We start from the raw sequence: 24,148 nt of genomic DNA on the forward strand, positions 1-24,148 counted from the left end.
AAAATTGTAGCAACTCTCACTTTGTCAATATGGCATGTGTGTCAAAAAAATTGCGTCGCTTCGAATATTTAAGTTAATATTGTTGCTTATTTAATGAATATTTTCCGAATATAAAGAATGCATTGTATTGTGCAAAATTGCAGAAGTGTTTGGACACCAAATTCTGGCATAGAATTTCACAGGCAAGTGTATATTTACGTTATTTACAATATTCCTCAATACTCCTGCATTTACCTGTTTAGAATCATTTCAATGGCAAAAATTGTCTAATTTAGCATCATTTTAGTAAGCAGTCATGTTAAATTTGTTATTTCCCTAATACTTTATCATTTTTCAACAAGTTTTCAATAAACAGATTTAACAAGTAAGGTAACCATGATGACGAGTTTTTATGGATAGCGAAGAGAATATATTGTAATAACAATATTATGATGAAAATTTAGAACACCATTTTAAAGATTGTTACTAGTAATGAAACAACACATGACATCGGTATTGCACTCACATGTAGTTATAAGATTGTTCGTTTTTACATTGAAATTTATACTTTTTTAACTTACCTCATATTTTTTTGTTTTACGTATTTCAGCTTTCCAAAAAGTAAAATAAAAAGAAATATATGTGCCCATCAAGGTTACTGAGGATTACGACCCAGAAAAAAATACCTTTTGAAAAATAAACTTTGTAAAGTTAGCTGAAATTTGTGCAAGGCTGCTATAAACAGTTTTTCTTTGATGATTCTGGCTTGAAATTGACCCGTCGAAGCAACGCGTTTAAAAAGAAGATCTGAGTAGCTAACAATTTGGTAAACAGCATCTGATGCAAAACACAACTTTCCTCTATTTACAAAGGATGTTAATGCTATATATCGGTTCATATCCAAGCTTTGTAGCCAAAAGTTATTTATAACTATCATTCTATACCAATTAAAATTGTATGTACCTACCTATAAAGTATGACCATAATATTATAATATAAATACTGTTAAAAATATATGTCGTTATTATTTATAGACCATGATTTTTAGTTTTTTCTATTTTGAAAAATCCTGAATTTACAAACCAGTGTGGTCACTCGACAGAAAGAGACAAATAACATGACTGACGTCATTGAATGTCATAGTTTCTTGTTTCAAGTTAATGGTCATAGTGCAATCTCCAGTGTATTAGAGGATATAAGCTTCTTGTTTATATCGCATCGGAGTTATTTTATGGTCAGAATCTGTATTATTTAGTATTTAAAGTTTGTTAATTGTTATATACTACAGGAAATCCCCGGGCAAAGCCGTGGGGGATTCCGCAAAGATATTTGAGGTATAGTGTAAAATCTCAATATAAATGAATTTTATCTGTGGTTTATAGGATGACAGCTGTTCTCAAATTGACATTTGACATTGACATACAAACATGCGGCGCGCAATTGGCAATATATGTTTTTATTAGTTGTCAATGTCAGCAAAATTCAAATTATTATGCTCAGAGCAATAAATTATGTTTATAAATTTTAAGCAAAGGTGGCTTTATGATTATTAACAGGTTCACTGTCCACAGACCAAATATGGTCTGTAGAGTATATAGCACTACTAGTCCACAGACCATATGTGGTCTGGTCGTCCATACGATTTCCAGGCTGTTTTTAACAGTGAACGTGGAGAGATCGTCATTTATTTCACGTGGACTTGACAGAACATAACCTATATACCAAATAGTGTCGGGACATAGGTAACAGATGTACCGTTTTATCATAAATAATTGCTGGACGGACATAAAAACATAACTGGACGTGTGGAACAATTCTCACTCTATAAGCTGGACAGTGAACCTGTTAAACAAATGATATAGAAATTGTTATATATTCTATACAGAATTCCAAGTGCTGCGATCAGCAAAACTGTCGAGTAGAGAGTTCTAGTTGTACTAATACAGTACATAGAAAATTTTATAGGTTAAGATTGAAAATGAGTGGCCGCGGTGGAAATAATTATAGACCTTGGAGAGGAAGAGGGAACAGAGGTTCCAGAGGTTTCAGAGGTTCCCGTAGACCCTACAGCTACGGCCCTCCTGGTGGAAGACATAGTTATAACGATAATAAAAGTGAATGGAGAAAAGAAGAAAAGCCGACAGGCGCCAGAGGCTTAACGGAAAAAGAGATCGGTGTCACAGAATATGTCAGCGAACATGATGGTTTTAACGGTATTATTAAGTCAAGGTAATTTATTTTTCTTTCTACACCTTGATCTATATACAACAAATTTTTTTGCAATTAATTTATATTTACTATAAATTCTTCTATAAGTTCTTAGTTTATGTGAAATCAAACTTAACTTGCATATTTTTATAATATTATTACTGCATTTGATGAAATTGATAGACTAATTAAAATAATTCACAGAAGTGAAATGCTTAGTTTTTAACTCCATTGCACAACATGACAGTTGTGTGCCGTAAGCAAATTTCACATTACTGATTGAGTCATGTTACATATTATGTTGAAATCTATATGTATTGTCTCTATGGTACTTCGGTTGGTATTTGGCTCCAATCTAACTTATGATAATCAATCACTTCAGTTGTTTTATTTAGCTATCCGAGCAATATAAAGCTGCTACAACATGATTTCACATGAAATCGCTAAAGTAAAGACTGTATTTTCAATTATCACAGCAAACTATTAGATTTTCAGACTTCCAAGTATCAGAAGTGAATGAAAACGGTGAGATAGCGAAGCTAACAGATCTCTCGCCACCAGAGCCTCCCGAGGATGAAACAGTTCTTGAAGATGAAGATCTACTGCTGAATAAGTATAACCTGGAAATACTGCCGATGGAAACATGGGATAGGATAAACAAGCTAGCGATGAGTACTGGTCCCGATTATGATACTGTTGAGGTTTGTAGTTTGTTTTATTGCTCCACTATATATAGTAAAACAAAGTGGCTGTCGCTATCTTTCCCTACTTATTCTTAAATGTTTAAAATGATGCAACAGATTTTGCATTTTTTTAAAGATAGGGTGATTCTTGAGGAAGATTTATAGTATATAATTCATTAGGTTATAGACAAAACCGGCAACGCCACATGTGTAAAGCTAGTTTTTTAATAAATCAAATGTTTTATCTTCACAAATTATTGTAATGAAAAGTCAAAATATTTTACACGTGTTACTGCCTGGCCTTAACAACAAACTGCTGACGACGCGACGCGCGCCGTTCGCACGGGAACGGAATGTGGGAATGGTCTTGCTGTGTTAGCATAAGCAGTTTTCTTTTAAACAATTAATAATAATACATTGTTAATCTAGATATCCGGTCTGCATTGAGCAGACATAAGTGTATTAAGTTTTATTTTAATTAAAAGTAAATTAAGGCAGTCCACTAAACAACATTTAACCGTCGGGACGTAACATTTTAACATATTAAAACATTTATTTTACGTAATAATTAACATATAACAATTAACAATAATATTAACAAGTAACAGTGTAAAAGCAGTGATTTTAGTAGTAAATTAATTAGTTTACATTTTAGTTTAATTTAACAAACTATCAAATTCCTTCAACACTCGCCGCGTAGCCCACCGCTGGGTATATCGCCCTGCACGATTATTTTCTGGATTTGGCTCTAGCGTTCGTAATTCAAGATTTTTTATTCCAATCTTTATGTATGTGTAGGTATAGAAATTTTTTTCATCATCATTTATGGTTATACTAGATTTCCGACCGCGGCTTCGCCCGCGTTTTTAAAAAAGAACCCCGCATAGTTCCCGTTCCTGTGGGATTTCCGGGATAAAGTAACGTATGTTTTATTCTGGGTCTTCAGCTACCTACATACCAAATTTCATTGTAATTGGTTCTGTAGTATGAGCGGGAAAGAGTAACGAACATCCATCCTCACAAACATTCGCATTTATAATATTAGCTCTTACTCTAGTTTTTATGAAAACATTCTGTATGTTCCAGGTAGATGTCACAGGAATGTCAAAAGAAGAGAGAACAAAGATACATGATGCTGTAAAGAAGGCATTCGGAGAAGGGATCGTTGGCAGCACTGTCACTAGAGACGAGAAGAAATATTGTACCTTTGTTAAATATAGGAAAGGAGGTGAGGTTTTATATATTTTCTATTAAATTCTATTCTATATATCAAATATTCATTTTGCCAAAAATAATAATCGTAAAAAAAAGTTTTTTTTCCACTCTACGTCCCTAAAATTTTTACAGTCCATATAATATGATCGAGTGAACAGATTTGCATAACTATATTTAAATGTTGAGTATAAACCATTTCGCAAGGTTTGAATTTCAATTGGTGCAATTTATTTATACAATGCAACAGTATCATATTTCACTTCAATGCACAACAGTTAAGGCTATTCAAATCTTGAATCAATTTTTTATTAGACTAATCCTATTCAATCCTATCCTACTAATATTATAAATGCAAAAGTTTGTGAGGATGGATGTATCATGTGTATGTATGTTTGTTACTCTTGCATGCAAATACTACCGAACCGATTACAATGAAATTTAGCACACGTATAGAGGGTAACTTGAATTAACACATAGGTTTTATCCCGGAAATCCCACGGGAACGGGAACTATGCGGGCTTTTCTTTGAAAACGCGGGCGAAGTCACGGGCTGAAAGCTAGTCATATTATATATAAACATCAAAATATAAAAGTTACTACTTACAATGCTGAATTATAAGTAACTAGCGGTCCGCCCCGGCTTCGCCCGTGGTACATATTTCGCAATAAAAGGTAGCCTATGTTCTTTCTCAGGGTCTAAAGATTGTCTGTGCCAAATTTCATCAAAATCGGTCCAGTAGTTTATGCGTGAAAACCATACATACATGCATCAAACTCAAACTCAAACATTCATTTATTCAATTAGACTACTATTTAGTAGCACTTGCGAATCGTCATTACATAAGTATTTTTAACATTTACCACCGATTCGGAAAGCAGTATCTATGGAGAAGAATCGGCAAGAAACTCCATAGTTGCTCTTTTAAAATCATGTCAATATTACATAATATGTAACTTATATCTAACTACATAATATATCATAATATGCCAAAGAGCTGTCCTGTGGTTTTTACGCATACAAACCTTTCCTCTTTATAATATTAGTATAGATAGAGGTATAGATGAAGAATTTTACCTCAATAATAATTTTATTTAGTGTACACATAACTCAATAATTATTTCAATTTCCAGTTCGCGTAGATAACAGAGTGAAGTGGGTATGGCCGGGCGAATATGTGCGCTTTATCGTGTATAAAGAGAACTGCGATACTATGGAAGCTGCGTCTCGGATTATTAAACAGCTGAGAATGAAGTAAGTAGCTATAATTATTGGTTAAGAGTACAATTATCTTACATAAATTAATTTCTAGTGTTTGATTTTACGCGGGTATTATACATTTCGAAATTATAAAGTTGAAGAGTTTGTTTGTTTGTTTGAACGCGCCAATCTCAGGAACTACTGGTCCGATTTGAAAAATTCTTTCGGTGTTAGATAGCCCATTCATCGAGGAAGGCTAGAGGCTATATATCATCACGCTAAGACCAACAGGAGCGAAGCCCCGCGGGTGAAACCACGGAGCCCAGCTAGTAATGAATAAATCGCGTTTATTAATCTATAAAAAACCTTTAATTTATAATTAAATTATTTTTTTGCAATACCCTGCAACTATATTACAATATGTTGTAATATAATATTACATTGTATTCTTATAAAAAATGTTAATAAAGCATATTAAACTTGAACAAAATGCATAATGCACACAATTTTGCATATTGCGTAACTTATTTATTTATGTAACACTTTATTGTGCAAGACACAAAATATACATAAAGGTTACAAAAAATAAGATTAAAAAGCACAAAGGGCGGCCTTATCACTATGCAGTGATCCCTGCCAGGCAACCACGGGGAGAAATATTAATTAATAATTACTAATTTAGAATAGGGTAGAAATAATAAAAACTTACTGTGTCTGTATAAATGTTTCACTTATAATATGTGTGTCAAGTCTTCAACTATTGAACCGATTTTGATGAATTATTTAGAAGCTGAAAAGTTTACCTAGCCAATATTATATGGAAAAATAAAAAATTGTTTCCTACAAACCAGCTACAAAATGATTATTTTAATTTTATTATGTGTCTTTTGGAAGCTGACAAGCCAACACGATAAAAAGAACGTGTGTGCCGAACACGTGTCAGAAGTGAAACTTGTTTACCTAGCCAATATTATCTGGAAAAATAAAAATATTGTTTCCTACAAACCAGCTACAAATAATTGTTTTAATTTTAAAATTTTAAATAAATTTTTGATGCTGACAAGCCAACATGATAAAAAGAACGTGTGTACCGAACACGTATCAGAAGTGAAACTTCTTTGGCAAGATTTAAAGATACCAATATCGTCTCTCCGTGTCGGGACGGTATTGCCATTACGCGACCTTGAAATTTTATTACTGAGAGTTCGTCGTCTGCTAGAGAGCTGTAATTATCAAAAATGATATATTTCCGTTGCGGCTATAACAACAAATACTAAAAATTAAAAAAATTATATTATATTATATTGAGAAGGGGTCCCCATAGTACGGAACTCTTCGTGCGCGAGTCCGACTCGCACTTGGCCGGTTTTATTTATTAATGTTTTAATTTATTTTATTTTTCAGTGCAAGTCTGAAACCCTCGATGGTGGGTTACGCAGGCACAAAGGACCGCAGGGCCAAAACATCACAATGGTTCAGTTTACGTAAAGTGGACCCACGGAAGATAGCCGCAGCATGCAAGGGGTTACCCGATATTAAAGTGGGCAATTACACTTTTAGTAATGCTCATTTGAAACTCGGAATGTTGCAGGGGAATAGGTAATTGTTTAATTTCATAATGAACTCTTAAGATTTTTTTCTTAAATTACAACTTTTAGGAGAAGAACGATTATAATGTGTTACAATAATACCATCACGCTAAGACTAATAGGAGCGTAGCCACGCGGATGAAACCGCGGAGCGCAGCTAGTATTAACATAAAAATTATACATATACTAGCGGTCCGCCCCGGCTTCGCCCGTGGTACATATTTACGTTTTCTCTACATAAGAACCATCCTCGTACTTTAAGTATCGAAATCGGTTCAGCCGTTCACACGTGATGCCGTGACAACGTGAAACAGGTTTCATTTTTATATATTACTAGATTTCCGCCCGTGGCTTCGCCCGCGCAGTCAAAGAAAAACCCGCCGTTCCCGTTCCCGTGGGATTTCCTTGAATGCGTCATTTTTCCGGACTAAAAAGTAGCCTATGTATCGGCCTCGCCTCGGGTATCAAAATATCTCCATTCCAAATTTCATGAAAATTGGTTCAGTAGTTTAGGCGTGATTGAGTAACAGACAGACAGACAGAGTTACTTTCGCATTTATAATATTAGTATGGACTAGGTTTTCGCCCGCGTCTTCGCCCGCGTTTTCAAAGGAAAACCCGCATAGTTCCCTTTCCCGTGGGATTACCGGGATAAAACCTATCCTATGTGTTAAACCAAGTTGCCCTCTATATGTGTGCTAAATTTCATTATACCGGTTCAGTAGTTTATGCGTGAAAAACAGCACATACAAACCTTTCCTCTTTATAATATTAATATATAGATATAGGATATAGCGTAAGAATAAGATATCACTAAAAACATTCCAGGTTCCGTATATGTCTGCGCAATGTGACAGAATCAGACGAGACGATAGACACAGCGTGCAAGCAGCTACAAGACAACGGCTTCATCAACTACTACGGGCTGCAACGGTTTGGTTCTAGATCTAGTGTTCCTACACATGTGGTCGGCTTGCATTTACTGAGAGGGAATTTCGAAGAGGTTAGTTGTTTGAAGTGAAACTTCTTTATCGGCGTTAGAAAAAAATGTAGTGTAACATTTTGTCGTTACGCGTGTCAATTTTCCGTTACGCGCCATCTTTTTCTTATCCCTACTACGCGTGATTCGACGTATTTCTGTAAAGTTGCATGTAATAAATAATTTTTTGAAAAATCACGCCATAAAGAAGTTTCACTTCTTACGTTTGTACACTAGTACACGCACACATTTTTTTTTTCATTTATTGATACAAATAAATAAATAAATTTATTTGCATAATATGTGAATTATGTTTCGAATTTACTTATAAAATACTCTAATTATAACAATTAAAATATGTCTTGCACGATGCAAGTGCTAAAAATTAATGAATATAATACTAATTGAATTTAAAAGGAAAACTTAAAATGACGTCGCGCCAAAGGAATTCGCTAGCGTTCTGTTAGTTGTGTGTGTATTTGTGTTTAAAAAAAAACACAAATATAGTAAAAAATTATTTATTTTTCACAACACAACACAACTTTTATACACAATAATTTACTATTTAATTCACACAGTATATAATTTAATGAATTCTATATCTATAGGGATCCGTTCCCTGCACCCCGCGCGGTACTGGTACTCCTCTCAAGCTAAGTCGGTGAAACCGTAGCTTAGGTGGTTATGCGACCATTAAGAGAGAAGCCCATAAACCAAAAAATCAATGCATTATAAATAAAAATAAAAATAAAAATAAAAAAGCCTTTTATTTCTTGCAAAAAAAAAAGGAAAAAGTTACATACAGAGACTTTCAAATCTTAAGCTTAATTTTAACAAAACTTTAAATCTTGCAAGACCCCTCGTTTGGGAGGGTGAAGGCCTCCTCCAGAGCACCCACTTGGCCCTACACCAATGACCGCCAGCCACCCGCACAAGTAGTTAATTATTGTCATTACATTTCCCACAGCCGGAGGCCCCAAAAGAAAACCAGATTTACTTTAAAACTACATTTAATAATTAAAATGAAACTTTACAACCACGTCTGCTCGATGCAGACCGGAGTTAAGGAATCATTATACAATATTAATAATTATTCTATGGAAATCTTAAAACTAACACAGCGAAACTACGCTCGCATTCCGTTCCCATGCGAACGCAGTCAGCAATTTGCTGTTAAGGCCGGGACGTAACGCGTTATTCAAAACGGAGATGTGTACAAAGCTGATGTAATCATATCAGTGTTAGAAATCCGCCGTGGCAAGTAATGGCTATGAGTATTTGCCACGTATATATCATCCTCGAAATTGATCCTATATTTAATTTTTCCTTCTGGCAAGTATTGTAAGGCGCAAATATCTCTAACGACAGGATCGCCTTTCTTATTTCCAGGCTTAATGCTTGTATATTTCCCGCCATCGTATTTAAGAAAATAATCGTAATTTAGGAAAATAACATTGTACGGATCTTTTTTTCTAGCACTTTTTATGACTTATCCATCTCAGATTTTAAATGTTTGATCAAAATGGATGCATTATTACTGTCTAACTTATACATTACTGTCTAACGCCTTCTATGGCGTTAATTTCTTATGAATTAACTTATGGTTTTCGTCTTTCATTGCCTCAGTGCGTTTTAGCAAATTGAATTCTGTTTTTTCCACAGACTCAGATTTTTCCATAGCAGAGCGTGATGATTCTGATTTTTCCTAATAAGGTCTATGTCGCTCATATATTTTTGGGCAAAAACCACAACCAACTCTGGCTGCCCTAGCCAAGAGTTTGTATCGGGCTATTGCCTTTTGGCATACAGTCACGACGTGGGCGTTGAAAGTGAGGCCGCTGTATATTGTTAGGCCCAATAATTTTATATTATTAAAGTATTTAATTTCCACATTCCCCATAGCGAGCCGTGGCACGTCATATTTTAACCTCCTCGTTGAAAGGAGGGCACAAGTTTTGTTTGGTGCAAATATCAACTTATTTTCCTTGCTCCATTCGTCTATTATATTTAAGACACGGTTTGCTTTCATTTCAATTTCTAGGGCCGTGTCTCCCTCAAAGACAATGTCGTCGGCAATGTCCCTCCGTAGCTTAGGTGGTTATGCGACCATTAAGGGAGAAGCCCGTAAACTAAAAAATCAAGGCATTATATACATACAATATTGCTGACACCGCTATATAGGCCGGTGGGGTTTATAGCCCAAGTGTAACAGCACGCACACAGCACAAACTTTTTCCACATGCGTCTCGGTCCCGCAATTCACGTCTTTTGCTCGAAGGACCAATGTTCGTGGTTGGGATAAATTGTAAGATGAGATATATTGAGATACTTGTTTATTGTTTTTTTTTATACCGATGATTTCAAATATCCCAGCATGAAGTGTAATTTTCTGAACTTATTTGTATGTGCTGAATCAGGCGTTCTGCATCGCTTTTTATTTTACTTTTTAAATATTGCATCTTTTGCGCCTTTGATAAAGTAGGGTGGACTGTTTCGTTAAAAAGATTTTTAAATGAGATCCGTTGTTGATAATTCCCTGTGAAGATAGGTATGTCGACCTGTGGCGTGATGTGCTCTCTATGAGATACCGACTGGAGCTTGGTGTTGATAGATTCCTTGAGATTGTTAAAAATACTTTCCTGATGTGTAAAAGCATTGCTATAGTCAAGGTCTTGACCGTCTAAAATACTGTCTATCTGAGCCAGTGCAGTGAGTATCATCTCCCATCGTGAATTTAATTGATGAAGCACATCTTCAAATTTCCATTTTGTACATATTTTTTTCTAAATCAATGCAAAGCTTTAAAATTTACTGCCTGCCTTTGCAACATTTCTTGTATCTTATTTGATTCTATTGAAACGGGTGTGGGTGAGATGACAAATTGTTCAGCCTGTCTCTCTGTTTCTTGCTTACTTTAAGTACTTGCCCCTTTCCTTTGATTTGAAAAGTTCGTTGTTAATTATTTCGACACCCTAGCGATACAATATTTAATTTCTAGGTACTGTTTTTGTGCGGTTTGTTATGCGAGATGAATAAAGTCTATTTAAAAAAAATACTTTGATTTAAACCTTAATTATATAACTGAGCAATGGGCAGCCGTACTGGATGAAAGTTGGGAGTAGACTGAGGATGAGGGGCATGCAGGAATGATAGCACGGAAAGGAATGTGCTGACAAAGATGCATACAGCCCTGGAATGCAAAAGGTCGTAGCCCTTTCGGGCAAAGTAAAGGAACTCCCTGTCTTCGTACGGTATTAGTTTTTGATTATTGACTTGATACTCAGACCAATGTGATTCTAAATATCTGACTTCTTTTTTATATAACCTGACGACATTTTTCACTCCTCCCCGTCATTTTTTTAAATTAACGTATAGCTTTTCCAGGAACGAGAAAAGCTCCGACTGTGTTTCATAAATGCCCTCCATGATGCTTTTAGTAGGACAATATACCCAGCGGTGGGCTACGTGGCTCGTGGTGGAGGGATTTGTTAGATTGTTAAATTAAACTAAAATGTACATTAACGTGCAAATAAAATCATATACGATAAATACAATTAATACGAAAATATAACTAAAATTATTCTCGTCTCTTACACTATGACGATACACAATGTATGAAACTTCATGACATTAAAATTTAATAACACACAAAGAAATATAACTAACACGTTTGTTAATACACAACTTTATTTAATTCTCGTGGTCTTTCCACCTTAATTTCAGGAACAGATAAGCTAGTAGTACTCATAACTCCTTTTTAATTTTTCATATTTTCCTGTCTCCGGCAGGCTAATTAAAATGTCCATGACTTGCTCGATGATTTCTGGCGTTAATTTTGAAATTACAATTTGATATGTCGCCTCATCCGACATTTTCTGTGGTGATAAAACTGCTTCCGTTTGTAAAAACCATATCTTCGGCGATTTCTTCCAAAATTCTGGGATGCGGGACGTAATGGAGATTGACGATAAGCTTGCAAATTCTTCTTTAACGGGTTCCATGGTGATATTTAATTTTAATATGTAGTTTTTTGTGTTATTAAATTTTATTTATGTGACTTTTTTACCGTTGCCACCGCCCGTTGTAGTTTGGTGAGTTGTCCGTATAAATATATTATATATTAATTTTGAGTATTTATTCTCCCTACTACACATTCACGTCGATATATCACGTCGGTCGAGATCACGTCGGGGTCACCAATTTAGTGTAGCGGTGTAGGGAGATGAAATTAAAGATAGCGGCAAATAAAATTTATAAATTCCTCTAAGTTACACAAAAATATATATTTAATTACTAACTACTAGACGTGGGTCGGTAGTGCGAGTTACGGGACAATTGGGGTCGACGGTATGTGACTCTGCGACGCGGCCGAAAATCCTGCGTCAGCACAGCACCTACAACATTAATTGGATCCCAAGTTCTTATGTCGACTTCAATGCTTTTTTTGGGTTGCGTTTCATTTCCCCTTCCTTTCAACGGAAGGCACCTTTGTATTAGGTAATAAAGTTTTTTTTTTCATCAATTAATGCTGATGGGGGAGAAAAAATAGTTGCGGAGCCAAAAGTTGCTCTTGCGCGCTAGCTTTTATAATCGGTGTATGCTTCGTCACATTCTGAATATAAATCGTTTTCGAAATAAGACAATGAAACTTTCGTCGTCCTATCGACTGCAATAACAATTTCGTTGTCACCTTCCACAAATGAATCTCTTAGCTTCTGTTGAAGATTCGTTCATAAAAACCTGCTGTTGTGTTTTTGATGTACTTTCCTCCAGTAAATAATCTTTAAATTGCTTTTTTCTATCTTCGTCCATGTAGGAGGTTGTAGGGGCCGTAGGGGTTGAGATGGTTCGCAAATAAAATAATTCAGTACAATAATTTGTTTATTGCCTTAATTCTATATGGTTTGGCTCATGGTAATGAGTACGCGCGATTGGTATGGTGATTGAATGCGAACTGAATATAACACTAAAATGTCGCGTGTCGGCGTAAAATGCTGACAGCGCGTAACTTGATGTACGAACACCGTACATTCCATATAAGCATCATTTAACTCGGGTGTTAGTGCAATCCATACCTACGTGTCTTTGTTCATGTCTTCTTTGAAGTGTAGCTTTTACTTTTTGAAATTGTTTTGTTTTTTGGAAAATGCGGCGTCCATAATTGAGGTTATGCATAATGCATTTGTTTTCGGATCTTCACTTTGTTTCACAGTAAATTCAAACTTTAATTTCTCCATTGCTTAAAATAGCTATGATAATATTGTCTTGTTGTGAAACATAAACCTAAGTTGTTGCTCTGAATAGAGAGTTTAATTTTTATTTTCAGGAAACACCATTAATTACTAAATACAGGTAACACTTAATTACCTGTAAATGAGAAACAACATGAAAAGCTATTGTTTCAAATGATATTTCTTTAATCAGAAATATCTCTTTATAAAATAAAACCATATTGCTTTTTCAATGTACAACACCAGAGTCTAAAGAATGAACCTTAGCGAACAGTGCTGTCACCACAGATTAAATACTTTAAAGTAAAACGTCTAAGACAATACGCGGGTTATTTAAAATGCAATGAAGTACGAAAGAGCTTCATTTCATTTTAAATAATGTACTGAAATTCTTTCTTTAGGTGATTTTTAATAGTTCATCTTTTCTTTTTTATTCTGTCGAATATGTCCTCTTGTTTACGGAGAAGTGACTCATCATTTCTTATCGTTTTCGTTTTGAAATATCTCAAGTTCTAAGTATATGTATACATATATTATTCAAAGTAAAATTTTTATCGCCCAGTGCAGAGAGTATAACTCTCCATCGCAAATTTAATTGTTGAAGTACATTTTCAAATTTTCATTTTATTCAATTTTTTTCAACATCAATACGGTAAACTGTTCACATAAAAGTTTTAAAGTTTACTGCCTATCTGTACGGTTCGTACACCTGACGCTGTTGCTGATAATAATTAAAATTAAGCCATTAAGATAAATGCTTTAATATTGCTATGTTCTGCTATATGCTATGAGCACACGTACGCGGCACGCGACGTTTTTACGTGAACTAAAGTATATGGAAAATGAAAATGCATTTTCTTGTTCTTTGTTTCTGTTTTTTGTCCTTTCTCGTGGTTTTGTTAAGTTGCGTGTATGTATGTGATTAAAGGAACAAGGTGACAAGTAAAACGCTCGGACGCTAGATATCAACTGGTTTATTAAATGAAATATAAACTGTAATACAACGCACGCTCACATCTTGCGCTGTCATCATTCTCACACATTTATAATTACGTGTACGTGTCGCCACAGTTTTTTTGGAAATTTTGTTGATAATTTTTCGACATTCTATGTTGGGGGTTGGGATAAATTATAAGATGCAAAATTGGGATATATAGAGATATTTATTTTTTCACTATGGACTGATGGGATGAGACGAGATTGGGATTTATAATGGAGTTCCTCCCGGTGCGGATTTCGATTGTGAACTATGTTAAAATAATTAATTCACGATAATAAAATATGCAAAATCAACTGATTGTATTCCGGGAAGTCGCATTGTCTGTACGATTAGGGATTTAACCTACATTCTAGCAATATAATATTTAATTCGTCGGTCTGAAGATTATGTCTACAAAAATGCAAAGTTTCGAAGTTTAAGTCTTTAAAATTTTAGTTCGTATCATGATTATTTTAGTAATGGCGATGTTATTTAAATTATTAAATAGCATCGCCATTACGCAGGCCATCCGCAGCATCCTGGAGGAGCGCGCGGGGCCGCTGGCGGGCGCGCTGCGCGCGTTCCACAGCAGCGGGGCGGAGGCCGCCGCCGCGCTGCTGCCGCGCCGCGCGCCGCACTGCGCCGCGGAGGCGCGCCTCCTGCACGCGCTCGCGCAGCGCCCCGCACGCACCGCGCAGGCGCTCGCCGCGGTGAGTGACGCTGCACACACTGACGTGACAGCACAGCGTAATGGCTGGTTCACACTTTGATTAGTGTGAGTGCAGGTGATTAGTGCGAGTGCAGGTGTGTAGTGCGAGTAGTGTCCAATTCAACTGCGAGTGCAGGTGATTAGTGGGAGTGCAGGTCAATGGTGCAATTCGCGACGCTACACACTACGCTAAACACTAAACACTAAACACTCGTGTCCAGACGTGTTTAGGCAGGCACACTGCGAGTGAGGGGGAAGGGAGGGCGCGCGGGACGTGGCTACTCGCAGTCCACTCGCAAAAAAATAGAACACGCTTCTATTCACTTTACTACACAGCCTACTAAACACTTGCACTAAACAGTCGCTGTCCACACGTAGTTACTAAACACCTGCACTAATCACCTGCACTCGCACTAATCAAAGTCTGAACCAGCCTTAAGTGACGCTGCACAGACTGAGTGACGCTGCACAGATTGAGTGACAGTCCATAGACTGAGTAACGTCACTGTTTATACATAAAAGGTCGTCGTCGCCGCAATATCGTTATCGTCCATCGTGTCCTTCATCAGCAAATTCTTCAATACTATCGGCATCAAAACCATCACTATCGTAATTATCATGATAATCGCAATTATCATCACCATCAATGTCACCGTACCATAACAATCATCGTCACTTTCACTACTACCACGGCACCATAATCATCAAAACTTTTATCACTACCATCACCATCATCGCTTTCATCAGAAGCATCATCATCACCATCATTAATTGATATCATACCTAACTTAAATTATTATTCCTACTGTCATCACCTATATTATTACCAAATTTCATCCAATCAGTCGTTTTCCACGAAATTGTAAAAATGTTATCTATTCCAATTTGAAAATTATTTGCAATTAAACGTTTGTATTGTTATTCATTAGTATTATAAAATCGATACCATCATTATAATAAGAAAATAATATTAATTATGATTTAGGTGCCCCGAAACACACGTCTGCTATACTTACACTCGTATCAATCTCTCATTTGGAACAAAGTTGTATCCGAGAGGTTAAAGCGCTTCTCATACAAGCCGGCGGTCGGAGATTTGGTGCCGCTCGAGGAAATTGAAGAAGGTAATAAAAATATTCATTTCTGAGAAACTAAATTTGTTCATGAAAGAGAAAAAAAATATGAGATAATATGTGGACTTGTTTTAGTATATTTATTACAAAATTTACTCGAAGGACCAAAACGTGTTGAAATTTTTGATGATTAAAAACAAGACAAAAAAAAGGTTTTTATTTTTTAACAATGATGTAGTTATTATGGTCTTTAATTTATGTGATATTTTACTAAGTTTAATCGTAGATGGCGTTGTTCGCACATAAAAAATAGTAAAGGTAGTGAAACAAAACATTTTATTTTTACGAATCATTGTCTTTAATGTGACATGAGATCTAAAAATTATCCAATTTTTAACACAAGTGTTTGTCATTCCAGATACAGTAGAAGAAGATGACTCTAGCACATTAGACGACATAGAGCAAGAGGAACTAGAGAAAGCAGAGAAGAAAGAAGAAAGAAATGTTCCCAAAAAGATCCCTCGAGTCAGAATATTAACTCAAGAAGATGTAGATAGCGGGAAATATACCATTTTCGATATTGTTCTACCCCTGCCCGGACATAGTGTGGAATATCCACCTAATGTAAAGGAGTATTATGAAGAATTGCTCACTAAAGATGGTCTGACGTTGAAAATGAAACATAAGATTAAGTAGGTGCTTTTATTAGTAAGGACAGTTAAATTAATCATATAGATATCATAACTTATTTGATTTTATTATCATTTTCTGTTAGGTCTATTTCTTTTCACTAGAATGATGGAGGTTTCCAATGCTTACTTGGGTCATACAATTTGTTTAATTATTACATTGCGGTGGTCCTTTTTTGTGGCAAACCCGAAAACACATAAATCCGAAAGAGTAAAATGGCTAAGGAATTTCGATATCTCTGCAGGGATCACTGGTGGCCGAGAGGCTAGGCATTGCCCCGGTTTGGCAAAAAAACGTGGGTTCGAGTCCCGCCTCAGTTTTTTTTCAATTTAAAGATTTATTAGCGTGTAACATAATAACCTATGTACATTTTACAGGGAGTATTCACTATGCGGCGGTTTATCAATAATTTCTATTTAAAATTAATCAGTGTGTAACATATATTATATTGTACTAAGTTTCCGCCCGCGGTTTCGCCCGCGTTTGCAAAGGAAAACCCGCATAGTTCCCGTTCCCGTGGGATTTCCGTGATTGCGTCATTTTCCCGGGATAAAAAGTAGCCTATGTCCTTTCTCGGGTATCAAAATATCCATACCAAATTTCATGAAAATTGGTTCAGTAGTTAAGGCGTGATTGAGTAACAGACAGACAGACAGAGTTACTTTCGCATTTATAATATTAGTTTAGCCGTGATTGAGTAACAGACAGACAGGCAGAGTAACTTTCGCATTTATAATATTAGTATGTATTTACAGGGAGTATTCGCTATGTGGCGGCTACAGACACGCGCTAGTTCGTGCTCGGTCGGTGAGCTGGCGGTCGGTCAGATATGACGATCCGTTCGCTGATCTGTTTTTGTCCGATGCTGATGAAATTGCGGGGAAAAAGGACACTGGAGAGGTGAAAGGTTAGTGTTTTTTTGCTGGTTTTAAGGGGTTTGAATATTGGGGTCGCTTTGTAAGTGTATTTTTAAATATGGTTCTGTTTTGGGTTATAGTTAGCTAGTATATAGTATATAGACCATATTTGACCATCCATTCGCTGACCTGTTGTTTACTATTAACGTTATTTGACGTCAATTAACTCTGTTAAAAGAAAATAAATCTGTAAGTCGCTTTTATACAGAACACATTCGATCCAATTTGACATAAGTTGATTCAGGTCAAATATATATTACTTTTATATAAACATTGTTGCATTGCAAATATTGTTGTATTAAACTAATAATAACATTGTAAATTAAACTTATTCAAATGTGTTATGCACCAAACCATACTTATCTCAAACACATCAATTAATCTATATCAATTCTTCTCCAGATGGGAAATACAAGGCGCTTCTCATAAATATGATATTACCGACCAGTGTCTACGCTACTATGGCATTACGAGAACTACTCCGAGTCGATACCTCTTCCGACACACAAGCACAACAGAACAACTATCATAAGAAACATGTCAACGAAGACAATATCAAACAAGAAAATGTCAACGAAGCAAATGTCAAACAGGAAAATGTCAGCGAAGAAAATTCCAAACCAGAAAATATCAAACAAGAAAATTCCAAACCAGAAAATGTCAAACAAGAAAATTCCAAACCAGAAAATGTCAAACAGGAAAATAATGTCCAGAAAGGAAATGAGGATGTTGCGGAAAAGAGAAAGGGTGATGATGATAGTGAGAATGGTGATTGCAAGAAAGCTAAGATGAATGATGAATAAAATATTAAAAAAAATGAGTTGTTTTATTTTCACTCTTTATCTATACTAATATCTATTATAAAGAGGAAAGGTTTGTAATAATGTATGTATGTATGGTTTTCACGCACAAAGTACTGGACCGATTTCAAAAATTATTTCATTAGAAAGCTGCAATTTCACTGAGCAACATAGGCTAGGTTTTATCCCGGAAATCCCACGGGAACGGGAACTATGCGGGTTTTTCATTCAAAACGCGGACGAGGCCGCAGGCGGAAAGCTAAAATGAATAATATAATTATACTAGATTTCCGCCCGCGGCTTCGCCCGCGTTTGCAAAGGAAAACCCGCATAGTTCCCGTTCCCGTGGGATTTCCGGGATAAAAACTATCCTATGTGTTAATCCAAGTTACCCTCTATATGTGTGCTAAATTTCATTGTAATCGGTTCTCGGTTCAGTAGTTTTTACGTGAAAGAGTAACAAACATCCATACATCCATACTTACAAACTTTCGCCTTTATTACCGCCCGCGGCTTCGCCCGCTTTCTCTAAAACGATTTGAGATTTAAACTATCCTATCTCTCAAGTTGGATCGAACTGCACATGGTGTGCGAATTTTATTATAATCGGTTATGTGGTTTAGGAGTCCATTGAGGACAAACATTGTGACACGAGATTTATACATATTAGAATATTAGATGAATTTCTCTTTAAATTATTAATCTTGGCTATGAATGAGTTTATAGTTAGGAAATACTTATTTTTGTAGTTATCGAGTTACTAAAATATAAGTAGGTAAATTTAAGAAATAAGGTGAAATAAAATAACAATCATATCTCACTATTTATTTGTTCTCTTTATAGTTTAATCTTTGGTATTGAAAAAAGAAAAAGAAGGAATTAAAGTACATCGCCCATTTTTCTTTTAAGGTAAATCTGATATGTTACTGTAATAAGTATATTTAAAATATCTTCACAGTTTTATAAGTAAACAAACAATAAGTATAACAAAAAGGTTATTTCGTATCATGTAATTATTACAACAAGCACAATTAATCATAAATTATGACTAACATAGACTATTATTCACTTTAAATATATCACAACTTATGGTAATTATAGGTTTAAATAAATTTACAATAAAATTGCAAACTATTAATTAGAATTGCATTAAATTATTTCTTATAACCCGTTCGAAAGTCCTGTAACTTCGCAAAGGGCCACTGCGCTACACTTTTGACCCCGCTATGGGACTGCAAATGTGCTCGCAGCTCTCCCGGCGTGGGGAACGAACGGGGACACCATATGCATTTGTGGGGCTTGTTCTGAAAGACAATAAAAAAAAAGATAAATAATATTATCGTAAAATAATTTTTTTATTATTAATTAAAAATGGACACATCGTTATAAATATTTGTGATGATGAAAGTTGTAAGATAATTTATACCTATGAATACCATTAAACATACGGGAATTTTCATTTTTCTTATTTTGCTAAAGCCTAAAGTATATACGAATTACGAAATAGTACCTATACATAATTCGATTTGTGTTCATTGTTAATTAAGATCGCTGAAAACTTACAACATCAACATAAACTAAGATACGATTGATAATCTATTGTATCGGATAATATAATCGACTAAAGAACATTACATAGTGATAGTCATAATACTTAATGATCTAAGTAAAAAGGTAACCTTTGTGTGTGTCATTCGATGGTAGTAAAGATTGGAACTCGCTGTGAAGCATTTACCGCATTCCGGACACTTATGTGGCTTTTCACCTGCAATTTTAATTTTATTTACTTACATATTCTGAAACATTCAACACAACTGGGTTAACTAGCGATCGAAATTAATATTAACTTGATAACCCAGCGAGCTTCGTATCACCCGTAACTTATTTTTTTCGAACTGTTTAAACTTTCTCAGGATTACGAGTTACGACAGACATTTCAAAACCATCTAAAATCGGCCCAGCTGTTCTTGAGTTTTCATGAGACTAATAAATTATAAATAGCAATTGATTATTATAAAGATACCGGTGTGAATTCTTCTGTGAGTGTTAAGAGAGCTGGATGTGCTGAAACCTTTGCCGCAAATGTTGCACACGTGGGGCTTCTCTCCTGAAATAAATACATAAATTAATCGTATTTTAATTCTATTTACACCCAAATCTACTTACATTTTTAATGACTCTCTTTGTTCGTCTGTTACGCTTTAACGCCTAAATTACTGAACCGATTTTGATGATATTCATAATAGTAATAGACTTGAACTCATAACCGGGTAATTCCCATGGACATAGAATCTTGAATTTGGTAAAACAAACAGATAAAGTAAAAATGCTAAAAGCATAAATTTATAACAATAGATAATAAAAAAAAAATATAGGTTCAAATCGCACTACTAAAACTGCATGGCTTGTTTTTAGTAACATGCAATGTAGGATGAATTCATGACCTATCAGCAAATCATTTACACACACTATTCGCCATATTATAACATTAGTATTTACCCGTATGAGTACGCATATGCCTCTTCAGCAGCGAAGGTCTATCAAACGTCTTGAAGCACACTTCACAAGGCAGCACACTCTTAGGTTTCATGCACACTGCCTTATCCAATTTATTCGTACTTTCGTACAACTTTATCAAGTGGTCGTTGAGACCGCATAAGAATTTGAAATCGACGATTTTCAGATTTGACTTTTTCGTTGATAAATCGAGGGGCTCTGATTGATTCATGATTTTAATTAATGGTATAAGTTATTAATTGGTTGTTTGTTAGTAAAGAAAAATGTTTATAGGAGATCTTTGTTTCAATCAGTTAACTAGTTTATTCAGTAAAGTTAGTTCAAAATTTTCACGTTAAATTACCTACTAATTAACAATTATTGTAGTTGTTTTAAAAATATGAAGTTGGTTAATCATGATTTGGTTAAAAAGTTATTTAATTATGTACCTATTAGTTAATACTTATGAACGTATCCCACTCGTAATTATTAACATAAATGATTGATTACGTTTTTCTTTCACACGAATTATCTATTTCATTATCAAATATGAATGATATTTCACAAGATTTCCTTCCAATTTTCCACTGATAACTGCAGTGGGCATTTGTGGATAGTCCCTTAAATAGCTGAAGGGTATTTGTATCGGATTGAGTAAGGTATTAAGGTGACAACAATAAGGTTTACAGCTCGCACTAATCGTCGTGATTTGACTGTTTTTTATGTAACATGGAGCTAGGAAAATCGTTTGGAATGGATATGTTTATCCTTATTTATATTATGTTCAAGTTTTGTTAGTTAGTGTTGAGGTGTTATTTTCAAAGTATCATTTGTCTTCACAAAATACACAGTTGCTTTTAATGTTTTTGCTTAACTTAAACAAATTCTTTTTTACTTCTTTTCCTTAAAAGGGAAAATTTAATTCTTACTAAAACTACAAATTGAGCCTGATTCATTATTTGCCCATTTAAGTAAGTATATCAAGATATTTAAGTAAGTAGATATTAGGTACCAAAGGTACTTAAAGATTACACAGTAGGTATCTAATAAATAAGATTAAAGTGGAACATATTTGCTAAAGGTTTATTTTTTCTGAAAATGTTTTCAATGCAATTGAAGGAATCCCTTCACATCCTATATTACCTACGTATTAAATCATCATAGGTTCATTTAAGCAAATAATTTATTTAAACGAAAAAATGCAAATAAATCAAAACACATCCAAAAAATCGTATTCAAATGTGATGTATTGAAGAAAACGTAATCGGTTATAGAGGTGACGAAGCATCGCCTGTTTGAATTGGAGCTTTGTACGGCGACCAAACGAGCCCTGTCTGCCCGTACCATTATACTGTAGGGTGACTGTGCAATGGGATTTTCTTGGACTTTTTAATTTTCATATTAAAAAAAGTATAAATTAGTCTATTAAAAGGAATAAGTTCATTAGGCTGGAGAAAATACTCCTTGGTAAGTTTAGAATAGATGAGACTAGTATAAGAATAAAAGAAATAAATATTTTGGTATTTAGTATTTACTATTTAGCTTATGGAATATGTAGTTTTTTTTTTCATTTATCTCACTTCGACAATAAAGTAGGTCATTAGAAAGTAATTTACATTCATACAAAATTATGTAGGTACTTACTAAAATTTATACTTACAACTTGTGATTTTATATCGCTTAAAACAGATGTTACTTATTTACCTACTGCACGTTACCTACGTAATATTGTTATTTGGACTGAGTTCAACTGACTTCATAAAATCAGGATTTGTAAAGAATAATTCGTATGCAGGTTATATTATTGCTTAGTATCGAATTGTTATATTTTTTTATAGCGCAATGCCACAATAAATAACAGGTGATAAAAAGTACCTAACAATAACTAGCTGGTTGTTCCAGTTCTTCTCTATTTAATTTTAGTGTATAATTAGTATGTACACGTAATGCGAATAAAAAAAATAAAAAGACGTGTGGCACTCGGGGACTGCCGAGGTAAAGCTATTGCATGTCTTCAAGCCACACCTCCGCCCGTCGGAGTGGGGAGCGTGAGGCTTTTTCGTTACGGAATTTCTCGATTCGGTTCCCGCGCTCAAGGCCCACGATAGAAGCTATGTAATAGCTTAAAAAAGTAAATATCGAACTATCCTAATTTCCCCCAATACATGGTCACCGTCCCACCTGTACAACGTTTTTGTGCGTTCACAATACACCAAATTTCCGATTACCAAACGTTGTGGGTATACCCATTGTGTGATGACAGATTGATGGTTAGCGATATATACTTGAAATATGAAACTTATTGCTTATTTTATTTTGTACTGGCTGCTCGCCCCGGGTTCGCCCGGGTAGACATTTTTTGTGAGGTTTTCAAGTAAATAAATCATACTTCTAGTATCTAGAGATAAATTCAATAAAATTAAAAAATAAAATACTTTAAATTAGTGTAACAGCTCAAGGACGATATTACTTCACAGAGGTTTTCCTTGGTGAAAATTACATTTACCTCCCCATATTCTTTCATTTTTCCAAGAAATTAATCCAATGAAAGAATATAGTGATTATTTGACATTAACTGAATAAAATTTGAAGTTCTATCGTAGCAGGCAACCTCAATTATTTAGGACATTATTTGTTTAAAACCTTTTAGCAAAACGTAAGTTTGTGAATTTATGGAACTTGGAAGTGACGACGCAAGTTTATTGTTTGGGTCAACTATAGCTGCATCGTAATATGCTAATGGTATCGATAATTTAGTTTATTATCATTGATTTTGATTAGTAGGTAATAAATTTCCCCAGTAACTGTTGACTAAATGTTGACTTACTTGCTGTATAATTCTACAAATAAATGTTTCTAGACTTATACACCAAGAAAGTTGAAATGAAATGAAATGATGTACTTATATTGAGGAAATAGAGTACTTTCATCTCACTGGAAATAGTGGAAATCTAAAAAAAATAATCAAAAATTTTAACCGAAAACTTTTATTATTTTGATTAATTTTATTCTATCATTTATATTATCGTTAAGCTAAAAGAATCTACGTTATCTATATATATAAAAGAAAGTCGTGTTAGTTACTCCACTTATAACTCAAGAACGGCTGAACCGATTTAGCTGAAAATTGGCAGGGAGGTAGTTTAGAGCCAGGAGAAGGATATAGGATACTAAATACGTACCACGGGCGAAGCCGGGGCGGACCACTAGTATTTATTTTAAAAGGACGTCATGTATTTAGGGCCTAGGGATAAAAGGATAAAAGCAAAGGCTCTTCAAGCCAAAATTACATTTTTCCTGGGTGTCGAAAATTGCAGAACTCGAACAACAATTTTAATTGATGAAAAAATTGGTTTAAAATTTCGTTTGGTTTATGATTTTATTACATTGAATAGTGAATAC

The 24,148-nt window shown here is 34.8% G+C and overlaps 2 protein-coding genes across 2 annotated transcripts; one reads left to right on the forward strand and one right to left on the reverse strand.

Annotated features, from left to right (window-relative positions):
* Positions 1–1,835: 1,835 nt before the first annotated feature.
* On the forward strand, positions 1,836–18,261 carry LOC123692726 (pseudouridylate synthase 7 homolog). The gene is made up of 11 exons (XM_045637501.1): positions 1,836–2,208; positions 2,675–2,888; positions 3,957–4,098; positions 5,217–5,337; positions 6,688–6,882; positions 7,701–7,875; positions 14,586–14,771; positions 15,756–15,894; positions 16,262–16,535; positions 17,289–17,440; positions 17,853–18,261. Exons 1-11 carry the CDS (start codon positions 1,958–1,960, stop codon positions 18,251–18,253), a joined length of 2,250 nt encoding a protein of 749 aa, XP_045493457.1. The 5' UTR covers positions 1,836–1,957; the 3' UTR covers positions 18,254–18,261.
* A 1,143-nt stretch (positions 18,262–19,404) lies between these two features.
* On the reverse strand, positions 19,405–20,978 carry LOC123692727 (zinc finger protein 250-like). Its single transcript, XM_045637502.1, has 4 exons — positions 20,750–20,978; positions 20,274–20,408; positions 19,930–20,015; positions 19,405–19,554 (listed from the first exon to the last, which is right to left on the reverse strand). Exons 1-4 carry the CDS (start codon positions 20,976–20,978, stop codon positions 19,405–19,407), a joined length of 600 nt encoding a protein of 199 aa, XP_045493458.1.
* Between the last annotated feature and the right edge of the window lie 3,170 nt (positions 20,979–24,148).

This window comes from Colias croceus, chromosome 6 (assembly GCF_905220415.1).
Source record: "Colias croceus chromosome 6, ilColCroc2.1".
NCBI classification, from domain to species: Eukaryota; Metazoa; Arthropoda; class Insecta; order Lepidoptera; family Pieridae; genus Colias; species Colias croceus.